This window comes from Lactuca saligna, chromosome 7 (genome assembly GCF_052625555.1).
Source record: "Lactuca saligna cultivar CGN05327 chromosome 7, ASM5262555v1, whole genome shotgun sequence".
Taxonomy (NCBI): Eukaryota; Viridiplantae; Streptophyta; class Magnoliopsida; order Asterales; family Asteraceae; genus Lactuca; species Lactuca saligna.
The window spans coordinates 148,170,608-148,197,731 of NC_136423.1; the positions used below are offsets into that span (position 1 = coordinate 148,170,608).

Below are 27,124 nucleotides of genomic sequence, written 5' to 3' on the forward strand. Positions count from 1 at the left end.
TTTCATTATAATAATTCACTATTTTTCTTATTTTTCTTATAAATTCAAAGTTCTTAAATATTTTGATATTTACATTTTTTTTTAAATTAACTCATATAATACATGGATCTTACAACTAGTTATTATAATATGCACATTTCTCAAAGTACAATGCTCTAATAAGCAATATAATTAAAATACAACACTATTAAATACAATGTTATAATAGGAAAAAAAATGTTTCTTACATTTACCCCTAAAAATAAAAGAGTAAATTACACGAATGGTCCATATGGTTTAGGATAATTTGCGCGCTTGGTCCCTAACTTATTTTTTTAGCTCGAAGGTCCCTACTATTTGTTTTTGTTACGTGCTTTATCCCTACTGTTTGTTTTTGTTACACGTTTGGTCCCTATTACCTAAAAAACTATTATTTAAATAGGGAAAAACAATAGGATAGGTAAGGTAATGTGAAGAAGTGGGGTTGGGTTGTGTTTATTTAAATAAAATAAAAAATCAACAGCAAAATAGTCTTTTTAGGTAAGACGAAGACCAAGTGCGTAACAAAACCAAACATTCGGAACTTTCCGAGTTAAAAAATAAAATAAGTTAGGGACCAAAAACACAAATTACCCTAAACCATAAGGACCATTCATGTAATTTACTCAAAATAAAATTACGAAAATACTCATACAATTTGTCAATTTCCACATGTTTCTAACAACTACATATCCAACAAATCTTACAATATTAAAGCAATTTAAATCTTCCATTATATGGTCTCCATATATAATTTTTATTTCAAATGAAACAAGAAAATAGAACTACAAAAACCAAATGTCTAACAATTCCCAATTGAGAACATTTCCAACAAAAAAAGAAAAAGAAAAGTATTTTGTAAACCTCAATAACCTAACGAATGCAAAAAGTGAAAAAAAAATTAAGCACTTAATTCTCTTCACTTCTTTCTGATTTTGATAGTAAGAGTCCAGTTAACCTTACCCTCTGGTAAAGGAAGAGATTTAGGCAATCGAAGTGGCACCTCAAATTCCCCTAAACTTGACAATGGAGACTCCAATTGCAAGTTTTCAGGCTCAATCCTCACTCCAATCTGTCTTGCCACCTGTCACATAACCAAAAAATTGAATCAAAAATTCAAAATCATCAATCATCTGGTTCTTTTTGACTTAAATCCTAACTTTTTATCAATTGTTACCTCAGATATGATCTCATCTTTTTCCACAGGTGAACGAAGTTCTGTATCTATCTTTATGTATCTTCTCAGAACCTATAAGTGTTGAACAAGGTCAAGAAGATGTAAATTTGGAAGATGGAGAATTGAATTGCGATTTACAGTTTACATTTTACAAACCAGTTTAGCATTTTCAAGGCGTCTAGCTGCTGTTCTGTATTCTTTCATGGTGTCTTCTTCGGTCTTTGGAACTACCTTCACCTCTTCAGCTTCTTTGGGTTGATATATCTGGTTGAGAAGAGACGAAAAGATTTTAGCATTGTTGTGATCTGTTTACGAAAGAGAAATTCAGAAAGATGGAAACAACCTTCCTCTGTTCACTGATGAGATAAGCAAACTTGCCAATATTTGGAACTGCAAGCAATTTGGGCATCAGATGGTTGCGGAAATGTCCAGGAGCAACTTTCACTGTTTCACCTGCTTTCCCGAGCTTGTCTATGGTCTGAATTTAACCAAAAGTTTCTTCATTTCATGTTGAAGAGTTGTAAAGTTTATACAGAATAGATGCAGGTAGGAGGTTAATCGATAGAACTGATCTACTTACTGTTGTAAGAATGACCTCCAGTTTTCTGTATCTAACGCCTTGAGTAGCATAGAATAATGGATGATGTAGAACAGAATCGGAATTCTGGAAGAGAGCTGTATCTTTCAAAATCTTACTCTGGCGAAGAATACTTCGGCCATACTTGAGGTAAACCATCGTTTAAATCTTCAGTCGCACACCAAAATGTTTGTATTCCTGAAAAATTAATTGATTGTTTTACAAAAAGGTGGAATCATTTGCAAGTTTTCTCACAAATTTGAAGCAGAGGAATAAGCATACAATGTAAGTGATTTTGATCGAATTAGAAAAATTCAGGAATTACTTCACTTGGAATCAATACGGTTAGGGTTTATATCAACCAAACTAGACGCGATTAATCTGATATTTAATAAAACCCTAGTTTATAGGTTAGAGATTTCGATATTTACTTGGGAGAAGGTGTTCCGCTGTTCTCCGACGGCGGTGGTAACCTGGTGGTCGCCGGTAACGGGCTTCAGAGCGGCGGCGAACGTTCTGCTTCTCCAGTTAAGCAATGGAGTCGGCGATGAATTTATTTTCCCTACTACATTTTATCGAAGTTTTGATCTTTTTAAAGTAGCCACAAACGTTTGAGTTTTTCTTCATCTTGCACAAACTTCTTTGAGATTTTCAAACCTACCACACAAGTTTTGTAGATTTTACATAAACTACCCTAATATCTTATATATTTTGTTGGTTGGAATGAAATGATCAAAAAATGAATTGACTTTTTAAAATAACCACAAACGTTTGAGTTTTTCTATATCTTCCACAAAGGCCTTTTAGATTTTCAAACCTACCACATAAGTTTTGTAGATTACATAAACTACCCTAATAACTTAGATTATGTTTGGTTGGTTGGAATAGATTGGTAAGGTAATGAAATGAATCATTGCCATTTCACTATCATATTTTATTATAGTATTGGAATGATAATGAAAAATTAATCCATGTTCTTTGGTAGACAGGAAAAAGAGAGGTGAATGAAATAAAAAAGATTGACAATGACAAAAATACTTTGCATAACAGAAAATGTATAAAATTTATACATTTTACATCATTATCTTTATTTTTAATCGTAATAAATGCATATTAAATATATATATATAAAAAAAATTGTTTTCACATTATAATATGTCAGAACTATAAACACAAGCTTGATTTCTAACTTGAACTTAATGGCTACAATAATAGACCAAAGAATTTGAGATTAAATTTTGTTTGCACCCAATACTTTGAAAGATTACAAATGGCCCTCAACTTAAATGTGTTTAAGCTCCAATAACACTTTAGCAGTCGAGGTACGTGTTCTGCTAGTCCACATGATTAATTTTCTCACATGCAATTACATGTTTTTATTCATTAAATGTCATATGTGTAAGCTTTCAACCATCACCCACCCAAGTTGAACATCATAGTAGCAATTGGAAACAATATAAAAGACAATTATAAAAGATAACCACCTATGATAAAGGTATGCTTTTGCAACAACACCATGATGAAAAAAAATCATATCTATTATCATATCTCATCCATGGTCCCAAAAAGAAAGAAATTTTCTATTAGAATTTAGTATCCTTAACATGTCTAACATACATACATATATTCCATAATTTCAATTTATATATTCAAGTTGTATTCTAGCATTCAAGGATACCTCAGAAGTGGCGATTGACTCAAAAGCCATTATAACGTTGATCAATAATTCAATATGGAACCACTTGGGTTGTGGTGACTTGGTAAGGCATGTGGAAGATATGGTGGATAACCTATTGACCCATGTTCAAATCCTGACACTACTAAGCCCTTGTGGCCATGGAGGTTCGCCTGCAGTGACTCCAGGGCATGAGACAAAGCCTCATGTTTGCAGCGGGGGATTAGTCGGTGCGCGAAAGCTGGCCCGGAAACCTTCGTTAGGGAAGTTCCCTTTCCAAAAAAAAAAAAAAAATTCAATATGGCAAGCCCCAACCCCATAATGGAAAAAGATTTATTATTTAACATTCAACTTGTTGCAAAGATTGGTGCTTTGTAAATGATGCTAGTAATTTAAACAAGTCGTATTCTTTATTTTCATTGGATATACACTTGTTACTAACAGAGACATGAAATTCCTTGAAGATATTTCATTTAACCATTTCAATGAACACTTAATATGCAAGTATTTGTTCATAAACCAAGTTGTCCAAATAAACTTAAATCGTTTGTTGAAAAAACAAATGACTAAGAAAATCTGAAAATCAACCAACACATACCTTTCAATTGATAAGCATTGCAGTTTAGCACTTTAGCGATGATGAAAAAAAAAACTTTAACGATGTATATGAGTTGTTTCTTCTTTGGAAATCCATACAATGATCCTTGTAATCATTAATCAATAATCAACACATTATAAATAGACAATTTTGTGAAGATTTGGATGACTTTTGATGATTTGGCTTGTGATTTGGATCATATTTGACTTACAATTGTCATGACAAATTTCTCAAATCCATCACCAATCTCATGATGTCACATTATTTTAAAACATCTACCTTTAAAACAAATAAATAAAACAAAAATCTACAAGGGTTTTATAATATCATATTTTCATTCATATGTTGACTATTTTTTCCAACAAGTTTCAATGATATCTATTTCTATATCAAAAGAAGTCAAGTCCAACCACTTTTAAATAAGCTACCATAAAATCTTCATGACCAAAACAAGAAATGCCAAGCTATATCGAGCTTTTTAAGGATCAAAAAGTATAGATTGAGATAAAATCACAACTCTTATTCTAATCTTTATTGATTTGGCTTCTATTATAACTAACCAGAAATATCATCTAATCACACCATCCACTTATCTAATGTACAACCCATAAAGCAACAATTACAAATGCTAGCAGAAATAAGCAAAATATATGAACATTTCATCTCACTTTATATCAAGTACATCAACAAAGATTTCCCTTTGAAAGAAAAAAAAACAAACTCCTCATACAATCTCACTACATCACCAACAAATTTATACCCTTAATCGGAAACAACAGTTCGAAGAGGCAACGAGCTTTCGATCCCCTTATTCTCAGCAGCATTTCTCTCTGCAACAACTTTTGACATCCCAAACATCTGCAATTTGTATGTGATCGTAAACAGAGTGAATTTAAAAATTGGAAGGGGGTTTGAGGTATCAGAAACAAACCTTTGATATGGTCTTTTTGAAGCAGGTTTTGTGTTCATCCATGGAAGCATGAACAAACTCATCGATGTGATCTTTAACATCCTGAAGAAATGTGGCGTCATCTGACTTCTTCTTTCTGCAGGAATCCATGGCTGGTGCTTTCTCTGTTGACATCTTGATACTTCTGTACGTAAATTAGGGTTTCAATCGAACAAGGAATCACCATAGAGTATCATACAAGAATCGGAGGTAGTTTTCGACATTGAAGAGATTAACAAACAAGTCTTTGAAGATTATAAGAATCGCAACAAGATATATTTCGTTGCGTTCAAAATGGAATAAATTAAAGACCTCATGTTTTGAAATTTGATGAATTTGGTAACACAAACGAAAAAAAAATCAAATTGATGTCTATAACCGTTCTTGATCTTCAAGCTCAAATAATAATTTAAGATCCTTTTGTTCTAAAAGAATTATAACGAATTGATTCGGCCTGAAGATTATTTTATTCGTTTCCCTTTTGTTTCCAATTGAAAACTTCATCATCTTCTGCAATCAATTTATCAAAACAAAATAGGCCACGAACAAACCCTAGATGATCGGACTCCATTAAGCAAAACTCGATTTCCTAAAAAGTTCAACGAAATTAATGTTTGAAGGAGTAAAATTGAAGACTTACCGGATTAATACAGCGCCTTAAGAACAATCTATCGACCTTCCTCGTCTAATCTCTTCTCCAGATTGCTACTCGGGGCCATTTATTTCAGAATTCGTGTTAATCCAAGGGTTGTTTGGCAAAACTTAAAAATAAAAAAATAAAAAATAAAATAAAAAAAGGAGTTTTTCAATTTTTTACAAGTTTTACATTGAAATAAGTTTAAAAAAAATGTTTGTCTAAAGAAATTTTAAAAAAGGGAAATGATTTGTAAGAATAATGAAATATGAGAATCGTATAAAATATACCATTAAACTTTTTTTATATGCACATCGTTAACCAACTATAATGTTTTTATTTGCGTATGACCATTAAACTTCATATTTATTCAAACAATATTAATACATTACTAGTAATAGTAGGTCATCAGCCACATGATATTTTACGTAGCTGTTGAAGTGTATTTTACTATTTATTATATGCATGTTATACCATTAAAATTTTTTTTATGTATTATGCCATTAAACTTTTTTGTATACATTTTACCATTAATCTTTTTTGTATACATATTACCATTAATCTTATATAATTTATTCAAAAAAATATCATTTCAAAAAATACATATTATTACATAAAAATAGGTTTTCCATATCTATTATTACTCTCTTATTTGATAGGGTTTATATGAGAGTTTGTTGTTGATAATGATACTAAACACTTCATTTTACAAGTGCCTCGTACATCTATGTTGGTTATATATTGATTGAAACCCACAAGATTTGAATTTGAAAATTCCTTCTAGAGTGCCCAAGAAATACTCAATTATTTATTATTTTAGCTACAGTTTAATAAACTTACATTTATAAGTCATTTTCCTATTGATAAACAATGACATGATTTCAATTGAATTTTCTAATCATCAAGTATAATCAAGAAAAGGGGATTCGAAATCTAATATAATGGATAATAGAGTATTTATATATTTATACATTTAAATGTATTAAACTTCAACTAAAATAATAGATAATCAAGTATTTATATATTTATATATTTAAATATAATAATATATACTACATGGCCAACATATGGTTTTCAAATGTCAAAATATATATTTATACATTGAAATATCTATTTATACATAAAAAACACATATTTATTGTACATATGCTTTATATGTATGTAAAAATACATATTTATACATTGAAATACTTTATGGTTACTTGTAAAAGTACTTTATACTTATACAATAATATTAAATTGTTATCTTGGTGGCTCAACAGATAAGGTTTGTACACTTCAGAGGGAAGTTTCAAGTTCAAACCTTGTGGGTTTCAACTAATGTATGACCAACATAAATGTACAATGTAGATGTAAAAGTGAGTGTTTAGTATAATTGTCAAAGCGAACCCTTTCCCCACACATTACAAAATTCGGGAGTCACAGTAGATGATAGAAAACCCATTTTTATGTAATAAAATGTATTTTGTGAAATGATTTTTTTTTTTTGAATAAATTATATAAGATTAATGGTAAAATGTGTACAGAAAAAGTTTAATGGTAAAATGTTGTAACATCTCGCTTTTCAAGTATTTTCCGTTTAGCCCTTTAGAATGAGTTTGGTTTGCAAATTGGTCCCATGTGGCACTTAAAGAAGAAAAGAGCTTTGCATGAGTACGCGGGCTGTACTCCTAGAGTACGCTAGGCATAAAGCCATAAAAGAAAACGTCGTCGTTTTAGAGTACGTTGGGCATACTCCTTGTGTACGTTGGGCGTACTCGGTTCAATCGAAAACCGTAATATTTGGAGTTGTGCACTATTTAATCCCATCCATAGCCTCAAAAACCTTTCCTTACACCAGTCTCCATCACTCATCAACCTTCGCAACCCCTAACCTCTTATGTGTGTGTCTTTGGTGACCTTGAAGGAATGGGAAGGTGGTAGAATCACCTTGGGACTCAAAGGGATCTTATATCCAGAAGTACCTCCCCCTTAGACATCATTTGGAGGTAAAAAGCTCTGACCTTGATTAATATTGCTCTTAGTTCATGTTGTGGTTAAGTTTCATGCATTTTGGTCCCTTTTGCTTGGTGTTCTTGAGTATGGTCTACTCTAGACTTCATGAGCTATCCTTTTAGAGGTTGTAGTAGCTTGAGTCATAAAAATGAGTTTTTGGTCATTATTATCATTTCATGCATGAACTAGGAAGTCTTAATGGATTAAGGAGTTACGGTTTTTGGCAGTGGTTCCGTATATGTCGATCTTTTGGTTATGGTTGTTCAGGCATGTCGATGGGTCTGGTAATTGTTTTGGGCCTTAGTGGTGATGTCAGTTTGGGTTAAATGGTGCAGACCTAGATGAGTTTGTTGGTTTTGAGGTCTTGAGGGCTTTGCTCGAGGCCGTGCATTTGATTCGCGAGACTCAACAAGGAAACGATTGTTATGATCAGCTTGAGGATTGTAGTTACAAGCTGAGTGGTAGACTGATGGATTGGAATGTCTTCTATGGCGAGGATTATGTCCTTTTAGTTTTCCAAGTTCGAAGGAGGAGTGAGCAGGCTTGTAATTTTCAGAGTTAGTATGTAAACCAAACATGGGACCAGTTGTGTGACATCCCCAAATTCACAGTCACTTTTTTAAAAAAAAATCATGCTTATTCTAAAATCAGAGTATCCTTTTTGAAGAATAATATTGCGGAATTTGTTCCAAAAAATATGATACATATATTATCATAGCATTTCCGAAGAAATGTATATTATTTATATTAAAATATTGGGATGTCATCGTCAATACAGAAACATAAGCATAAACAGGTCTTACATTTATTTACACTAATGAATTGCATCTCTTTTAATATCTCAGTGTAATGTATCTTCGCATCGATACATGTGATACAAATAAACTGAGTGGGTCATGTTGGGAACCCTGGTGAGTACATAGGATTTTCAACCCATAATAATATAATTATTATTTTTAATCATCAAACAATTAACCTAATTTCCCATCCTAATTATCATCTTTATTCTTAAGGATCTTTCCTAAGAATCATCTATTCTTCATTTATTCATTCCTATGGATTTCCTAAGGAATAGACACGAAGTTCATTACTGCCAAGGTTATCTAACAGGCACTAAGTCCATAGCTGCTAATGACACAACTGCTAATTTTATCTGTTATGCACATAGTCCATAGCTGTCAGGGTTTTTAGAGTATATCTGGTGAACATGTAGTTCAAAGGTTATCTATTAGGCACAACTGTCAATATTATCCATTAGGTGCAGCTGCCAGGATATTTAGAGTACATCTGGTGAACATGTAGTGATGATTCAAAAAGAAAGATTAGTGGGTGTCTTGGTTAAAGATAATCTTTTCTAAGCAAGATGGTGGGCTTGGTGTGTTCACTAAAAGCACATAACTTAGGTCTCCTAACAAAATGGTTGTGGTTCTTAAGAACTAAGCTTGGATGTTTTTGGAATAATTGTATTGCCAGTATCACAATCTAATCAGAAAACCAGTTACATGCATTGCGAAAAAGTTAATTAAAGGAGTTTGGAGCAATATTGTGATGGCTGTCAATGAAGTGAGAATTAATGAACAGAACATGTTCTCACTATTCCCAGGATTAAATGTTTAGATCCTGGTCTGGCTTGATTGTTGGTGTGGTATGGAAACTTTCAAAGTGAAATTCCCCTTACTATATAAATTAGAATCAATGAAAATCAGTTATGTCACTGAGCGAGTCTTTAACTCTAGTTTCACATGGAAATGGAAGACACCACTTCAGGGGAATGTAATGTTATGTGAATTCATGGAATTATGCTCTCTTATTAATCACATAAGGCTCCGACTAGTAATCTTTAGATTTCTTTTTAATCTTAATCCTGATGTAGTTTATAGTGCTAATACATTAAGGGGGCAACTAGACTCTAAAGCAAGCTCACACAGTGGACTGATCATTAACTGGTTAAAACTAATTCCACTTAAGGTTGTGAAATCACATGAACTTTCTTCCATGAATCTGCACCTATAATCACTTATCACCCATATATCCCATTTTTCGCAATTGAGATCAAGCTAATAAACACAAAATGTTAATGAAGATGACTCACCATATAAACCTAAACGTACTTGACTAGGCCTATTAATGTTCTTCAATAATTCTAGAGCATGAAAAATATCATGCATGGCTCAAATCAAACGCCATTATTTCATGAGATACACCCTTTTTTCTTCCATTAATTGGTACCGATAGAATAGACCAAGACGCCGTTATTGTTAGAACTGTACAAATAATAAACAATCACAAAGATTAAAAAAAAAAAAAAAAAAAAAAAAAAAAAAAAAAAAAGAACCCTCTCGATTAGGTCTTCTTGCAATCTGATGCATATATATATATATATATATATATATATATATATATATATATATATATATATATATATATATATATATATATATATACTGATATACATGATAAGATTTTCAAGAAGTAGAAGGTTATAATCGTTATTCATCACCCAATACAAAACTACAAATATTCACGACGAAATCTCAATGTACCTTATATGTCTGATCAATAGGAGGCATATTTCAGTTCTTCTAAACAGAAAGTCAGTCTCTTTTATCTGAACACCCACATGAGCTTCCCCAATGTTGACAAAATTGTACTTATAATGAAGATGCTGGCGTAAGTTCAAGTATGAAAACCCAAGAATTCAGGCAAATGGTGACACCTGATGCCTAAGCTGCCAGCGCCGATGTATGGAAGATCTACACCAATCACTATTTTTATGAATCTAAACAAGAATTTAAGCAAAATGCATGCAAATATGTACCAAGTATAGAAGTTTGTTGGTAAGTGTCATCATTTGAAAGACTCCATCGAAGTTGGCATTGATGAAGTGTATGTTGGGTGAAAGACGACAAGATCTTGCATGTTGGATGACATGAATGCGACTTACAACAAAACTAAAAGAATTTGGATGGGATGATATCCGTATTTTCAAAAGAAATAAACAGGTTTTTGTAAATTCGAATATCTATGATATTTAGAAGATTGTAAATGGTATATATATGATGCTTTAGCTTTATAAGAGGTGTATAATAGTCATTTGATAAAAATAAGAATTTAAAATGATTATAAAATGTTTAAAAAGGAGATTTGAGCAAATTTGATATTTTTAAAACTTAAAAAAGATAAATATGATATTTAGAAATTAACTTGGTCAAATATGATATTTTAATGTTTAACTAGGTTTAAACTCACGGTTGAGAAAGAAACTAATTAAAATTTTGCAAAAGAAACATTGGTTTACAAAGATAAAAGTTCTATCAAGGTATTGTAATTTGGGGTTTTAGATGTCTTATTAATGAGTTGTTATGTAGAGGGAAAAAAAACCCTTTTCCAGAGCATATAAAAATAATCAGGAAACATCTATTTAAAAAAAAAAACAATGCTAATATGTAAATAAGCACATATTTAAACAATTCCGAAAGGGAACATATTGATTTTAGTTTGAAGCCCCTAAGTTGCATTGAGTTCTTATATTGAATCCTCATGTTGAACCAAGTGAGGAAATAAAATTATACAAATCTGCTAAAACATATAACGGATGTTTATAAGAAAATGTTTGGTTCTATTTACTAATAAGGAAATGAAATTACATTAAATGCATAAAATTTGCTTCTTTTTACTATAGACAGATGGAGATGTAAAGCAAAAAAAAGTAACAACATCAAAGCACAATATAATTATAATACCACACAAGTTTATAAGTAAATGCTTCCACAAAGCTACATAATTTACATGAGTATACCGAATTCAAATCTTAAAATTCATAAGCATTCATGGAGACCCATCCTTTTAGTAGCAAATGTGCAACTTCATGCTTGTTAAATAGGTTTTCTCATACATATCTAAATCAATTAGCAAATATATATCTCTTCAAACATCAACCAAAACAGATAAACAAAACACCATCTGACTTAATAAAAATATATACATTTTAATAGATAAACATGAGTTGGACACTCCAATTTGGAAATTCAATGTATTTCATAAAAACCTCAAGCACCATCTATCCATGACAAGTTATAACAAAAGTTTAAAATGAAAATAAATAAATAAATGAAATACGAGGTATAATATTCAAATAGAAGAATTTAGTAGTAGAATGACCAAACCGACAAAACATAAAAATAGATTAGATAAGCAACTTTTAGAATTGATGGACAAACCTTGAAATCAAACAATAGGCTACCATTAAATAGTAAAGCATCCAAAAAATCGTCTGACCTTGAATATACGGATTGTAATGAAACTTCATAAATTTTGCTCAAACATTTCATCGAGCAGTTGGTGTGCAACACGGAACTTTCTTTCAAATCTAAACATCAAGTGAGTAGGTAAACCTAGTATCTGAAAGGGATACATAAGAAAGGAATTAGTATTTGCACCAAATTAGGCATACAAACAGATATCTTAAACCAAACAAACACACACATCATAAAACAAATAACAAACCCTAAATGGTTCAATATTTTACATCATTTGAAAATTCTTAAATTGAAACATAAACATCATGTTGCTTTTACCCAACCTAAATTAATTCCTTTTGCCCACTCTTATCCCTTAGTTGGATGAAGATGCTATTTTGTTGATCTTAGCATACGAATAAATTAAATCACAATTGTCAATAGCGATCATAGCGGTCGCTATAGCGAATAGCGTGGCGAGGCGGTCATCGGCCGCTATGGACTAAATAGCGAGAGAAAGCGGGGTTTTTAGCGATAGGGTTATTTTTTTATTATTATTATTTTTTTAAAAAAAAGTTGGAATAAACGTATTAGGGTTGATGGCTTTATGCTAACTAAAATCAAGTCTCGTTCGCCACTTCGCTTCCCACCTCTACGCTCTGGACTTGCTCTGCCTCCGAATCCATGTCTAAAAAACTAATATAGTTAACTTATTTAGCTAGTTTAATGGTTTGTTTGCTTATTTATTGGTTATAATAGCTATAATAGTTACATAATAAATATCTTTTAATATTTTTATACCTATCGCGCGCTAAATACGAAATATCAGTCGCTATTTAACGCTATTCGCTACGTAGCTTATAGGTGGCCCGTCGCTATTTGCTGCTATTCGCTATCGATAACTATGAATCAAATAGATAAAAAGTAATGGACTGAAAGTTTTTGAGTATCTAGCAAAAGAAAAGTAAAATTATCAAAGGATAAAAGAAGAATATACATTTAGGTCATTTGAATTTCTCCTTAAAGCAGTTGAATCAGGGGATGTAATATTGTACTAATGTTACCAACAGATTATAAGATATACCTCAAAGAAGGCTGCCCAGAGCTAAAATTCATCTAAATTTCTTCTATAAAAGATAATATCACAATTTTTGACACTCCCTTATTGGCATCTCATTTTTTCTGAAAATAACAGAAACAGATGGATGGATACAAATTCTTTTCTTTCCAAATGAAAAGAGAACTCATCGCCTGCAATTAAAAAACCTCACCGTATCTATTCATATGTAAATATTAGCGAGTGTTACCATGTAAACAGGAAAACAGAAGTAGGTTTTCTTGAATCAGAGCATAAACATGACGGTAACATGAGAACAGATCAAATCAAACTTAAATTGCCTGAGAAGCCGATGATGATTTTCAAAAATTAAAATTCTATTAACGCAAAATTCTTGACATTCTCAATATTATGAAAAAAGGAAGGGTACGAAGAAATTACCTTTGATTAGGAGAAGGTTGCAAGCAGCTTGGAAGAGGTAACCGTCAACTTGGTTACCCCAGACATCTGTCTACAACACACAACACACAACATGCATAAGAATGGAGAAACCATGATCCCTACTTCACATCAGGAAAAGAGATATTGGATACCGATTATCCCCAAATTGGAACTTGATTTGCTAGCCGAATAATTAAAACAAAAAAGTAATTGAAACGATTCAGATGTAACCTCCATGGATTTCTAAACCAAACGAATAGTGTGATATCAGAAACAACTACGGTCAACAAAGTGTGGATGGGAAACCATCATAATCGATCCCGCCAGTTTGAACTTCCTTTTCGCACATAAGCGGTGTAATTACACAACATAGATGATTGAGACTTACACCCCGTTCCCGAGTTGTAGCAAAGAAAAGAAGAGAAGAGAAAAGAAGAGAAGAGAAAGGAAAATAAATTTGTCTTTTGTGTTTCCGAGTTGGAGAGAAATGGAAGGAAAGTTAAACATTTTGTTCTTTCTCTCCAAATCCTTCCAAATTGAAAGGAAAGTTAGGAGGGAAAGTGATCCCTCCGTTTCCTTCCACTTCTCTCATTTAATGAAACTTGGGAACACCAAATTCTCTTACTTTCCTCCCACTTCCACCCATTTCCTTTCTTTTCTCTCCTTAAATTGAACTCAGGAACGGGGTGTTAGTGGCTAAAGCAATCGTCAAATGAGAGAGAGAGAGAGTGTGTGTGTGTGTGAGAGAGAGAGAGTAACACTGAAGAAGAAAAGCGATCCTTTAGGGTTGAAATTTGAAAATCGAATCTCTATATGGGATTACATCCTAGATTTCTGGAATTTAGGGATGATTTATAGCATAGAAGTTGGAAACTGGAAAGCAGAGCGAGAAAGGCGAAGAGGCAGAAAGGGTATTTTTGGAACAGCACATCAAAAATTTGAGCAGGAAAATTTATTGGGGGGAGGGGGCTCAACAATTGCCACGTGGCAATTAGGTACTTATTTATTAGGATAGAAGATAAGAGTATATATGAAATTCTCTCATTGATTTATTATTGTATAATCTAATAAGTGACAAAAAAATATATGGTTGTCAAAATTTATCAATTCTTAAAACATATAATCAAAAAATACCAACACATATATTGTTTAAGACCGTGTAATCAGAAAAGAGATCAAATATGTGAATTAAAATATATTCTATATTGAAAAATAAGTTCGCTGATAAATCTCTAAATATTATTAAAAGAGAACCTTAAATTCTAGGATTGATTCCATTATCTGTCTGGGTAAATTTACACATATTGAGAAGACTTTTTTCCGTTAAATTAACAAATTGTTTGTTTAGGTGGAAAAATAAAAAAACCTGATACAAATGGAAAGAATGCCACTACACAGAAAGATGAATTCTAGAGGTTTGTTAAAGGTTTTAAGGTAATGGGAATTTCAAGAACACGCCAAAGAGGTCGTACATCTATATGAAGATTAGGTAAAAATACTTCTTTCACATATTCTTTAATTTTCAGTCTTGGCTTTTTGATGCAATGTTTCTTTAGTTATGAATTGGTTGTAATTGCTTTTGATATGGTAATTAACATTTTATTTTAGTGATGAGTTTGTTATATTCTTTGTTATGATCACTTGATATTTCAACTTTTTTTCTCTGTTATGATCACTTGCAGTTTAATGACTCATTTGTATGATTCCAACCTCCCATATATTTCTATTCCAATAATGCCCTTACTTTGTAAAAGACCGAAATACCCTTATGTATTAATTTAATACTTAGACACACCCTTAAGTAAATACCCTGTTAAGTTTGTGAGATGTGATATATAAGTGCATGTACTTCCCTTATGCATCAAATACAGGTGAAAACTCAAAACAACCAGGAGAATATAATGTAATATTCACATCAAAATTCTATAGTCAATAAATGTAATGTAACGCCCCATTCCTGGTACGTATTTAATCTATTTTATATCATTTTTGTAAGAGTAACTCGACGAGTAGCAGCCCTAACTCGTGGAGTAGATGCGAGGATTGTACGCGGGTTTTAAGTGATCTACTCGCCGAGTCCGCGCTTGACTCGACGAGTACGCCAGTCTGGGCAAAACCCTAATAATTGGGTTTGCACCCTATTTAAGCAACATTATGGGCTTCAAGTCCAACCTCCATCACATCCAGAGCATTAATCTCGAAACCCTAATTCCCCAAAAGTGAGCTTGAGTTTACTTGGTGATTTTGAGAGTTATTGGTGCATCTTGTAGCTAGTGAAAGAGTTGGAAGGAAAAAGGATCAAGGGAGAAGGAGTAGATCCAAGACCAACATAAGTTTCTCTTCACTTTCTTTAGCCTATAGATCTTCTTATTGTCATTTTTGGGGACCAACAAGCTTGATTCTTGAGACTTGGACGTCCCAAGTCAATTCACCTTCAGATCTAGGACCTTGAAGGGCCCTCATGGCATAAAGGTGCCATCTTTAGGTCCATGAGGACCCCATGCATGCTAAAACCAACCCCCCCCCCCATTTGTTACCTTTTAAGCACTGATGATACATGCATGCACGTAAAGTTCATAACTTTATGTGTTAGATCGACCTTAGAAGCCTAGATCTACCTTTTAAATGAGAGTTGTGCACCAGAAATTGAGTTATAGACCTGGACAATAGGCGACTCGATGAGTTTTTCTTGGAACTCAGCGAGTCCGGGGTTGCATTCCCCAATCTGTTCGGGTTCAAAGGAGCCCAACTGAGTGATAGCAGGGATTTAGACAAGTCCAAAGGAGTGATTCGACGTATTAAGACATATCCATAAACTGGAAACCATAGGACTCGACGAGTGTAAGAACACACTCAGCGAGTCCAAGGCAATCTCCTTACCCACGAGAACAGACTCGACGAGTTGTTCATTCAACTTGACGAGTTGTAGACTGGATGTGTTCTTATGATGAAGGTGGACTCGGCAAGTTGTTCATACAACTCGGCGAGTTGGATGAAGATTGGTTCGATGTTATTAATGAAGGAGAACTCGTCGAGTCTTTGCTAAACTCGGCGAGTAGATTCGGAGCCCGATAGGAAGTAGAAGAGAGGGTAGGGACTCGGCGAGTTGGCGGCCCAACTCGGCGAGTCAGGTCAACTGGAAGTTGACTTTGACCAGGATATTGACTTTAACCAGGGGTAAAATAGTCAGTTTACCCTAGGATTAGTTATCAGTTTCTGACTATGTATATTTATGGAAATTGTAGCCGGGGAGTTGCCGGAGAACCAGTCAGACATTTCCCGCTCAGTATTTCAGCAGTCAGCTTCACGAGGTGAGTATCCTTCCAGTAGGAGCGGTTCTACGGCCACAATGCCGACCCGTTTAGATGATAGTAGTTCCGGACTTGGGTCCGATGTCGGGGTAGTCCCGAGAAGTAATTTGTATGCTTGATGTCTTTGTGATTCATGCATGTATATGTGATTATGTTATATGTTACGATCATGCTCATGCTATGTTTAATTTATTACGGACTTCGGTTCGATGCAGCGGGCAAGGCCCTAGTTATTCCGGACTTCGGTTCGATGCAGCGGGCAAGGCCCTAGTTAGTCCGGACTTCTGTCCGATGCAGCGGGCAAGGCCCTAGTTATTCTGGACTTCGGTCCGATGTAGTGGGCGAGGCCCTAGTTAGTCCGGAATTTGGTCCGATGCGGCGAGCAAGGCCCGAGTTTTTCCGGACTTCGGTCCATTGCAGTGGGCGAGGTTCTAGTTAGTTCGGACTTCGATCCGATGCAGTGGGCAAGTCCTATTATTTGCTTTATATATTACTGTATGGTATGTGGTAGTTTGGGGGAGCTCACTAAGCTTCGTGCTTACAGTTTTCAGTTTTGGTTTCAGGTACTTCCACTAGCAAATGGAATGACTCGGGATGATCGCATGACGCACACCACAGTCTTCAGCCTGGGAGTTTTACTATGATATTTTGATATGACATTTGACTTGAGATTTGATATGTGATAGATATTGTGAGATTTTGAAACACATAGTTTATGATTTTATACTTTGGTAATGAAAGGATGGTTTTAATGATCTTTTAAAAACGAAATTTTTGGGTTGTATTTTTGGAATGTTTCATATGTGCAAATAGGGACATGATTAGTTTAATCCCAATAGCTTAAAAATGAATTCTTGATGAAGGGTATACGGTGGTCATTTCACATTATGCCAACGTAATCTTAGTTGTATAAAATAACAAAGTTTACCCGCTATGATGTTGGGTTGTGACCATAAAAAAGAATCTTCTCTAATAAATGAAGGTTTTTTTGCCACTTGTCACACTCTTATTCATTTTGCCACATGTCATTTTGTGGTTATTTTAAATTAATTTTTATTCCATATGTAATTTTGTGGTTTTTCTATTTTATTAGATTCCATATGGTATTTATATTTAATAGTAAATGCTTATCAATTTCATTAATTGACTTTCCTTATAATTTTAAAATTTTAAATTAAAATCTCATTAATTTGCTTTGATTATTTTATCTAAATGATTTGTTTAAATTTAAAAGAGAAAAAAACACTTTAATTTTAGTAATTCAATATTTTTCTCATTTTTCATATAAATTCAAATTTCTCAAATGTTTATATATATCTAATTGTTTTAAATACACCCATCTAATACATAAGGCTCACACCGAGTGCTATAATATTCTTTTCATTGTTAAAACAAAATAATTTTTATGACGTTTTGATTCCAGTGTTACCATTTGGCTTGTAAGCAAACACTACAAATTGTTTTATGCGTTTAATTAAAATTAAACATTGTATTTCTTGAATAAGAATATGAGATGAATCACAATCAACTGCACCGATGATTAAATTCATCAATTTATGTTATTTTCTTATTGTTAAACAAATTCTAATGATTATTTATTTATTTATTTTAAATACAGGGTGCAACAATCAATAAGGAAGGATCAAAAGGAATGAAATTAAGTAGGTCTATATTATATATATATATATATATATATATATATATATATATATATATATATATATATATATATATATATATATATTATTGTATTTGGAGTATACATTCTTTTTAATTTGTAACTATTACAAATTACACATACTTTTATTAAAATAAGTGATTTTACTTTTGTATGCAGCTTCTGTTGCTTAGTACTGCTGCAAACAGATTATCAAATTTGAAAGAACAAGCATAGGAATGCGCTTCTTTTAAAAATAACATTCATATTTATAAATCTTTTAAAAAATTATTATTATTTTAAAAACATTTTTTTCCATAATACAATGGAATTTCTTATCGAACCATTCTGACCCTAATGGTTAACAAACTATGTTTCATGGTCAACTATATTGTATTATTAAAAAATGATGTTTTTCGAAAAAAAAAAATCTTAACATATAATTTTTTTTAGCTTTTTGGAATATGAGTGGTTTTCTTAAACAAAAAAAATAATAAAGCAGTGGCTTTTCAGATAAAATGTTGAAAATACAATAGTTTTTGTGAAAACTTCCCTTATCACAACTCTCATTGTTCTATTTTCTTATGTTATATGTTTAACATCATCATAGACTTTTGAGTTCTCTTTCTAATACTCCTTTGGTCGCCTTTGTTGGTTTTGGCCTCTATGAATTTGGATTCCCCGTGGTAAGTATAACAAAAATAAAGAAATCATTTCTTCTCATGATCACATGTTTAGATAAATACTTGAATTAAGCTTGTCTTGTCTTTTTTAGGTTGCAAGATGTATCAAAATCGGGCTTCCTCAACTCATCTTTGTAGTTGTTTTGTCACATGTAATAATGTCATATTTGAATACATTACTATGCACTTAATCTAGTAAGATATATAATAGTTAGAAAGAAAAGAACAACTTAATACAAAATGACAAGAAAAGAAGACTTTTCTCATTAAGTACTAATTTATTTTGTTTGGTTATGTGTAGTATCTACCTCATTCGATACATTCAGGAAAAAAGATCTTTGAGAAATTTTCAATTGTGATTTAAATTACTTTACAGTGAGATTTTCTCTCCGGTTGTAAAGATGACTACAATCAGAATAATCTTTTTCAAAAAAATAAATAAATAAATAAATAACTTTACATGTATACTTCAATATATATAATTTTATATCATAGTTTAAATTGTTTTATACCAGTAATTATGAAATTTACTTTTTGTCATACATGAAAAAATTGGTTTCTTATTCCTAGAGGTTTCATTGTTCATGTTGTTATCAACAATTTAATAAATTTGTTGTTGAAGATTTTTGTCACGTTTTTCATGACACCTTTTCAGAAATTGTAATTTACAAAACTCACATTCAAAAGCACTATGTTTGATGTTTAAAAAATCACATAACATATCATTTTTTTTCTTTATCTAATAACCATACAATTTATAAAGTATTATAGACCTATGATTTTATTTATAAAATCATACATACTTGGAAATTTGAACAAGAATATTATACCTTACAAAATTTTATTTCCCTCTAAAAATATTTACATTCATTATTTCGTCCATAATAACAATTCATATTAACTTCTATTTTCTTTATGTAAAATATTAGAATATCTTTATGTTTTTCCCTCCAAAATCATTTAGATACTTTATTTCCTACAAAAATATAGACCTTTCCATATTTGCATATGGTAACAAAAGAAAAGCTTACTATTTATATTCAAAATCTACTTTTCTATATTGCATTTATTCCCTCCATAATTATATGCATATTTTTTTACCTATTATAAACCCTTTTAATATTCAATTCCTTTATTTAAAGTTTTAGAAATTATCAACATCAGTATGGTTATATATATATATATATATATATATATATATATATATATATATATATATATATATATATATATATATATATATAACCAAGAACACAAACCAAATAAAATATATAGATACGAATGACATTTCATAAGTTTTGAGAAAGAAAAAACCTAAAAGTTTTATTAGTAATATTCTATCCATTAGCTATTTCCCAACCACACTAGTGTAATTCATATTTATATATTATCTTTATATTTCAATGCTTAAATGTCTACAATGTTTAATTTGTATATCTTATTTTTTCCATAAATTTTGTATTACCATTATATTTTCCTTAAATTTGTGTAAATATACATGGTTTGTAAATGTTAACAGAATAAAAGCTTTAAATTTCATAATAAGTATTTGAGATATACTATTGTTCCACACCACCGTCTGACATCACAAATCTATTTTTGTATATTGCATTTATTTCCTCCATAATCGTATTAAGTGTTTGATATATATTATTTTTCACTCATGGTTAGTTATATATAGATGTTTCTCGCGTGACAAGTAAAAAATACTTGAAAGTACTCATATGTGACGAAGAAGATAGTCCAACCAATAAAAAAATGTTATCTACAAATAAGTCCTTCAACAATTAATAGATAATCCGTCATTTCGTTTTATTTTTTACACATTATAATAATCAATAACATGAAGTCTCTTTATGTTAGTTTATCTTATTTTTTTATGCGTTTAACGCATGTTATAATCTAGTTAAGGTTTAGAATACAAAACAATATCATTTTACAAATGTATGTTTTTTAGGATATGTTTGCTATATGTTTAGCTTATTTTCTGAATTATTTTAGATTGAAATGATTGTTAAATAAAAAATTATTTTATAAACTAGTTTTTTTAACTATATTATAAGATATATTTTATTGATTTGGTGTTGTGTGGATTTTACCCCCTCCCCTCCTCCCCACCCCCCAAAAAAAAATCTTTTATTTTTTTTATAGAAAAAACGTATTCATTTTTCCACGTTTATATTAAATTACAATGTCAAAAACTCACACCAATATCCTTATTCTAATAAAAGAATAGATTTAATCCCATATTGACAAGTATCATGCAATTAGAACTCCTCATTAATATTATATATCATTTATCATGCCACTTGTCAACCTATTAATTATTCATTTCAATTTTCAATTTTTAAATTTCTCACTCTAATTTTATTAAATTAATAATTGATTCTTCATTTTAAATTTCAAATTTTAAAATTTCTCCTTTTAATTATATTAAATTAATAATATTAGATTAAAAAATAAAATAAAATTAATATAAATTATAAAATGATATAACTCAATGTATTCATTTAAATCAACGATTATAATTTTATATAACTATAAAAATATCTCTTAAGTAATAATTTATTTAAAATAATTTATTAATGATTTTGATTTTTTAATACGAAAGTATAATTAATTTTATAACCGTGGTTATCATGGGTTATAAACTAGTATATAATATAAATGATATGATGGAGCCTCTCTCACTTCGGTATAGTTATTGCTAAATGATTGGAATCGGGTCCTTTCTCACTTCAATGTCAACAACTCCACAACACCAAACTACTCAATTTTGTGTTTAGGAGCTTTTTTTTAAAAAAAAATTCCAAATACACCCCTTAGTTAATTATAGAAACATATATTTTCATATAGCCTTTTATGTAATTTTATATATTTCAACTAGTTTTTCAATTAGTTTTATCAGACGTCATTTTTTTATCAACTAGTTTTTCAACTATCAGCTAGCTTTTTATTTAGGCTATGTTTGGCGTACTAGCTGAAAAGTTGACTGTTAGCTGAAAAGCGAGTTGATAGCTAAAAAGTTAGTTGTTAAATAAAAAGCTAGCTGATAAAAAATAATGTTTGCTAAAACCAGCTGAAAAGCTAGCTGAAATATATAAAATTACATAAAAGGATATGTAAGAATATGTGTTTCTATAATTAATTAAGGGGTGTATTTGGAAAATTTTAAAAAAGCTCCTAAAAAGCTAGTCTAAGTAGCTTTTCAAAAAGTTAGCTAATAAGCTACTTTTTGGCTTACCAAACACGACAACATAAAAAAAAAGCTTAAAAAATAAGCTACTTTATCAGCTAGCTGTGGCGCACCAAACATAGCCTTAACAACTAGTTTTTCAACCATTAGCTAGCTTTTCAGCTAGTACACTAAACATAGTGTAAATCATCTACTTAAAAGGGTAATTCGTCAAAATCTTGATCTTCATTTATATTTATTGCATCTAACCTTGAAGGCTAATTAGTCAACATGTTAATTTATATTTATGGAAGCAAATATAATCTTGATAAATTTCTTTTTGGAGTGGTGACTTATGTACAAATTAAGAGTTGGAGTTGTTCATTTCATAATTGGAGTTTTCATATCTTTACAAAAGTTTCTAACAATTTAACAAGATACTAGGAACACTATAAGAAAAGTCTTTTTTAGTGACTAGTTTTTTAGTGACAACCGAAAATATGATGACTAACAACATCATTTAGTCACCATATATTATGTCATCACCGAGTTTTGGTAGTGTTACAAATTTAGTGACCAATATATTAAGTGGTCACTGCATTGCAAACTTAGTGACCAAAAATAATCGTCACTAAATTTCCAAACCCACTTAACCTTCACTTTGAAATATTTTGACGACATACATTGGTCATTAAGTTATAAAATAAAAGAAATTTAGTGACCATAAAATAATGGTCACTATCTGGTGCTTAATGACTAAGATATTGGTCACTATATCGTTGACTTAGTGATCAAAAATAATCGTCACTGCATTTGACTCTTAATGACCAAAAATTGTTAATGGAATACTTTACTGACCATACAATAATTGTAACGCCCCGTTCCTGGTACGTATCTATTTTGATTAAATGCTCTTTTAGGAAGAGCTACTCGGCGAGTTGTAGCCCTAACTCACCGAGTAGATGTCGAGTTGGGTGCGAGTTCTAAGTGATCTACTCGGCGAGTCCACGCATGGACTCGGCGACTAGGCCAATCAGGAGGAGACCCTAATTCTTAGGGTTTGCAATCTATTTAAACGTCCTTATAGCCCCCATTTCGGCCTCCATCACCCTCAGAACATTCCTTATCAAACCCTAGCCGTTTCTTAGTGTGTGTGTGTGTGTGTGTGTTTATTGCTTGTCAAGGCATCTTTGGAGTAAGAAGGAGAAGGAGAAAGTTGGAGAGTTCAAGGAAGAGGAGGTAGATCCAGAATACACACTCTATTGGCCATCTTTTCTGGTATTAAATTCTATACCTTTCCTATTGATCATATGTATCTATGTTGTTCCTAAATTGTGGTTTCTAAGCCCAAAAACCCTAAATCCCTTATGAATAGGCCTTGTGGCTGGGTTATATCTCAAATCTGGACACTCATGGCATGCTAGAAGTCTAAACTTTTGGTTGTGGTTGTGATTAAAGTCCCCATTGAGCCTAGAACCTCATTAAGAGCTTATTTTGGTCATATGAAGCCTTTAAAGCCATGGATGCACGTAAAGTTAGCAACTTTACGTGAAAAACATGCCCTAAAAGTCTAGATCCTTGATTTGTAGCAGCTGCATGGCTCAGATCGGACCTGTATGGAAAAAGGGTTGAATGGACTCGGCGAGTCCACACGACGACTCGCCGAGTTCTATGAATTTAGCCGTCAACTCGACAAGTTGGAAGAACAATTCGGCGAGTCTGATGAAGTTTGCCTTAGAACTCGGCGAGTTGTATGAGCAACTCGGCGAGTCGGATGAGTTTTCCCGAGCAAAGTGGTCTTTGATTAGGGAGGCTTCATTCCTTCGTAGTTACACGTAAAGTTAGCAACTTTAAGTGTTCAGATGGTTAAAAGATTTCAGATCTACGAGTTAGGAACCATAGAGCGGATTCGAATGTAGTTGTATGGAATCTGCTCGACAGAACTCGACGAGTAGTTCCTCAGACTCGGCGAGTCCGGTCAAATGGAGGTTGACTTTGACCAGGGGTAAAATAGTCATTTTACCCTCAGTACAATTATCAGTAGTTGATTGAGTGTATTTATGGAAATTTGTAGCTGGGGAGATACCGGAGCAGCAGCAGTCGATTTTCAGAGCAGTTCATTTAGCAGCCAGTGTACGAGGTGAGTTTCCTTCCAGTAGGAACGGGTCTAAGGCCATAATTGTTGGAATAGTGTCTAAGGCTGCAACTATATTAGGCAAGTATTTGATCCGGTTGTGCATGGTCCTTTTGGGTTGCCTTCACCATAGCAACTTGATGGATGATTTGTTAAAAGAGAGTAAATATTATAAGGAATAATATATGGTTATTTTATTAATATAAGTCATAGATTAATTGGAATTAATTTGGTGACTTAAAGAGATTAATTAAATAAGAGGGTATAAACTGTCAATTGTTTGATAGTTTCACTTTAGACTATAAATCCTTATCCATGATAGGATGGACGATTTCTAGGGCTTGGATAAGCCAAAATCGTCCATAGGGTTATCAAGGAAAGGATATGGATCAACTTAAAGTCTAAGTTATCCAATTAGGGTTAAAGCTGTAATCCTTAAGGAGTCTACAAGTATAAATAGACCCTAGGGGTGAGGGAATTTGATACACCATTTAAAGTAGAGATACTCTGGCCGAATTCCTCCCCTCTCCTCTCTCCTAAATCATCTTGCTTGCTATTGGTGTTTGTAAGCCATTAGAGGAGTAACATTTGTGACTCTAGAAGCTCCAAGACAACAAGATCAACAAGGAATCCAAAGGTATGATTCTAGATCTATTTCAATGTTGTTATTTAACCTAATTAGCCATTAGAAGTCTTGGATTCAAAGCATGTTTAATTAGAAAGCCTAGATCCGAGCATTAGGGTTTTGCATGCGCACATAGGAAAGTTCTTATGGCTAAAACCCATCAGTGGTATCAGAGCCTAGCTTGGTTTTCTTTAAATTTTTGCTTGATTAACTGAAACAAACCTGCAAAATTCGATTTTTTGGGTTTTTGAGTCATGGACTCGGCGAGTCCTTTTGTGTACTCGGCGAGTCCGGGCGTCAGGATTAGGCAAAACCGGGATTTTTTCATGTTTATCTTATGGAAACTTACCTTAATCATATTAGATCAACCCTAATCCGATTTTTTGATATATATGACTATAATCTTGATCTAATTAAAGATATTTATCATCTAATAAAATATTTAATTCCCTTATATGATAAATGATTAATTATTTTGATAATTATCTTAAAAGAAATCTTGGATAAATCAAATAAAGATAATTAGGATATTAATTGTTAATTGGAATTATTTGTTATTTGATCCTCCATGTTTTAAAGTGTTTAAAACTTTCCCTCAAGTTTTGAAATTTATATTTGTGATTAAAAGGTTTTAATTTAGACAACTTAAATTTCAAACCCTACGTTTTAAAAGGTTTAAAACACAACCTTATACTAATATGATATTACTAGAATAATATATATATGTATAACTAAATGCTAGTCTTACCGTTAGTAGGCCTCATTCACGAAGCCGATCTATAAGGTGGGTATAAGGTTGCAGCCTATAAAATGGCGCTTAATGGGTGTACACTCACACCCATCGCTTGCTTGATTGGTGGAGGGTCGTTAGCCGAACGGGTAGGATAGGGAAACCTCATCCTCTCATTAAAAGTATAATAAGAAATACAAAGTAACTACACGTTTTAAAAATTTCCCAATCTTAGTTACTTTAGGAAAAGTGAATTGATGCAATCCCATGAAATTACACTTTGCACCCTTGCTAAGAAGTTAGTGGAGCGTGTGTGGTTTACCGGCACACTAATTGGTTCTAAGCAAAGGTAGCAAAGGGTGATTCATTGTTTATTATAGTTCGATGGAGCGTGTGTGGTTTACCGGCACATCGAATAGGTGATCGTTACAATGAAGGCACCATGTGAATTTGCATGGTAATTCACACCCGCTTTGTGATCCTCGGCATCCCAGTCACAAACAAGAGGGGCATATCGAGATTTAAACATGCCATTGAATAGTTCAATGAATCTCATCCGAACCTAGGAATTCTCAATACACTTAGGACTAATAGTCTAGGTTTTGTAATGGAGAATTAGTGAATCGTCATTCACTTACCTTCAATTTATTTTCATGTTAGATTACGGCATCCCTTTTCTAATATGTAAATGTTATTGTTGGATCCTAACCCTAATTTTTCTTATTGGGTGATAATTAGGGATTCTTTTTCTAATCTATCTTTGTCCTTTCTATAGATGTCGAACACAAACAACGCTGCTGCGAGTTCTTTCACGTTGATGAGCCTTTGCCAAAAGGTCACCTTCGATGGAACGAACTTTAGCAAGTGGATAAGATACATTCGCACCATTGCTCGCTACGAGGATAAGGAGTATGTCCTCGATGAAAAGCTTGAGAAGATCAACCCCGAAATCGCTACTCCAGCTGAAATCACCGCTTTTGAGACTCATAAGCGAGATGCAACGAAGGTACATTGCATCATGATTGCCACCATGAACTCCGAATTCCAAAAGTCCTACGAGGACATGTATCCATACGAGATGCATCAAGACTTATTGGAGAGGTACCACCAAAACGCGAGACAAGAGCGTTATGAGATTTTCACTAACATGATCTCCGCTAAGGTGGGTCATGGAGAATCTCTTACCGTGCACCTGCAAAAGATGCAAAGGTATGTCGATCGCCTTCGCAAGTTAAATGTTGACTTTGGGGAAGACTTAGCGATCGACATGGTGCTTCACTCTTTGCCTCCGATGTACAACCAATTTAGGATGACCTACCACATGAACAAAGAGGAGGTCACCCTAAGCAAACTCCAAGGTCTTTTGAGAGTCGCTGAGAGCAACTTCAAAGACAAGTCTGTTGCACCTACTCCCAATCCGTCTGCTGCTCCTGTCTTGGCAATTGGTCAA

General features: G+C 32.5%; 2 protein-coding genes across 3 annotated transcripts; both read right to left on the minus strand.

Annotated features, from left to right (window-relative positions):
- Positions 1-729: 729 nt before the first annotated feature.
- Positions 730-2,332, minus strand: LOC145004036 (Ribosomal protein L9/RNase H1). The gene is made up of 6 exons (XM_078962939.1): positions 2,204-2,332; positions 1,776-1,970; positions 1,539-1,673; positions 1,352-1,459; positions 1,196-1,267; positions 730-1,102 (listed from the first exon to the last, which is right to left on the minus strand). The coding sequence occupies exons 2-6, from the start codon at positions 1,929-1,931 to the stop codon at positions 938-940; spliced, it is 636 nt and encodes a 211-aa protein (XP_078819065.1). The 5' UTR covers positions 1,932-1,970; positions 2,204-2,332; the 3' UTR covers positions 730-937.
- Positions 2,333-4,683: 2,351 nt separating this feature from the next.
- LOC145004027 (uncharacterized) lies at positions 4,684-5,768 on the minus strand. 2 transcript variants are annotated; one of them, XM_078962933.1, is made up of 3 exons: positions 5,635-5,768; positions 4,977-5,139; positions 4,684-4,903 (listed from the first exon to the last, which is right to left on the minus strand). In XM_078962933.1, exons 2-3 carry the CDS (start codon positions 5,127-5,129, stop codon positions 4,808-4,810), a joined length of 249 nt encoding a protein of 82 aa, XP_078819059.1. In that variant the 5' UTR covers positions 5,130-5,139; positions 5,635-5,768; the 3' UTR covers positions 4,684-4,807. The 2 variants fall into 2 exon arrangements, with proteins under 2 accessions (XP_078819059.1, XP_078819060.1); XM_078962934.1 differs by having other exon boundaries at positions 4,977-5,136; positions 5,635-5,741.
- Positions 5,769-27,124: the final 21,356 nt, after the last annotated feature.

What these genes read in the sequence shown, in the direction of transcription:
- LOC145004036 (XM_078962939.1), bottom strand. Translation starts at nt 1,931, where the DNA reads ATGGTTTACCTCAAGTATGGCCGAAGTATTCTTCGCCAGAGTAAGATT. An exon ending in TGGAGGTCATTCTTACAACA is followed by an intron (nt 1,674 to 1,775) that starts GTAAGTAGATCA and finishes GGTTAAATTCAG; the next exon opens with ACCATAGACAAGCTCGGGAA. An exon ending in GCCTTGAAAATGCTAAACTG is followed by an intron (nt 1,268 to 1,351) that starts GTTTGTAAAATG and finishes CAACACTTATAG; the next exon opens with GTTCTGAGAAGATACATAAA.
- LOC145004027 (XM_078962933.1), bottom strand. Translation starts at nt 5,129, where the DNA reads ATGTCAACAGAGAAAGCACCAGCCATGGATTCCTGCAGAAAGAAGAAG. An exon ending in TCAAAAAGACCATATCAAAG is followed by an intron (nt 4,904 to 4,976) that starts GTTTGTTTCTGA and finishes TACAAATTGCAG; the next exon opens with ATGTTTGGGATGTCAAAAGT.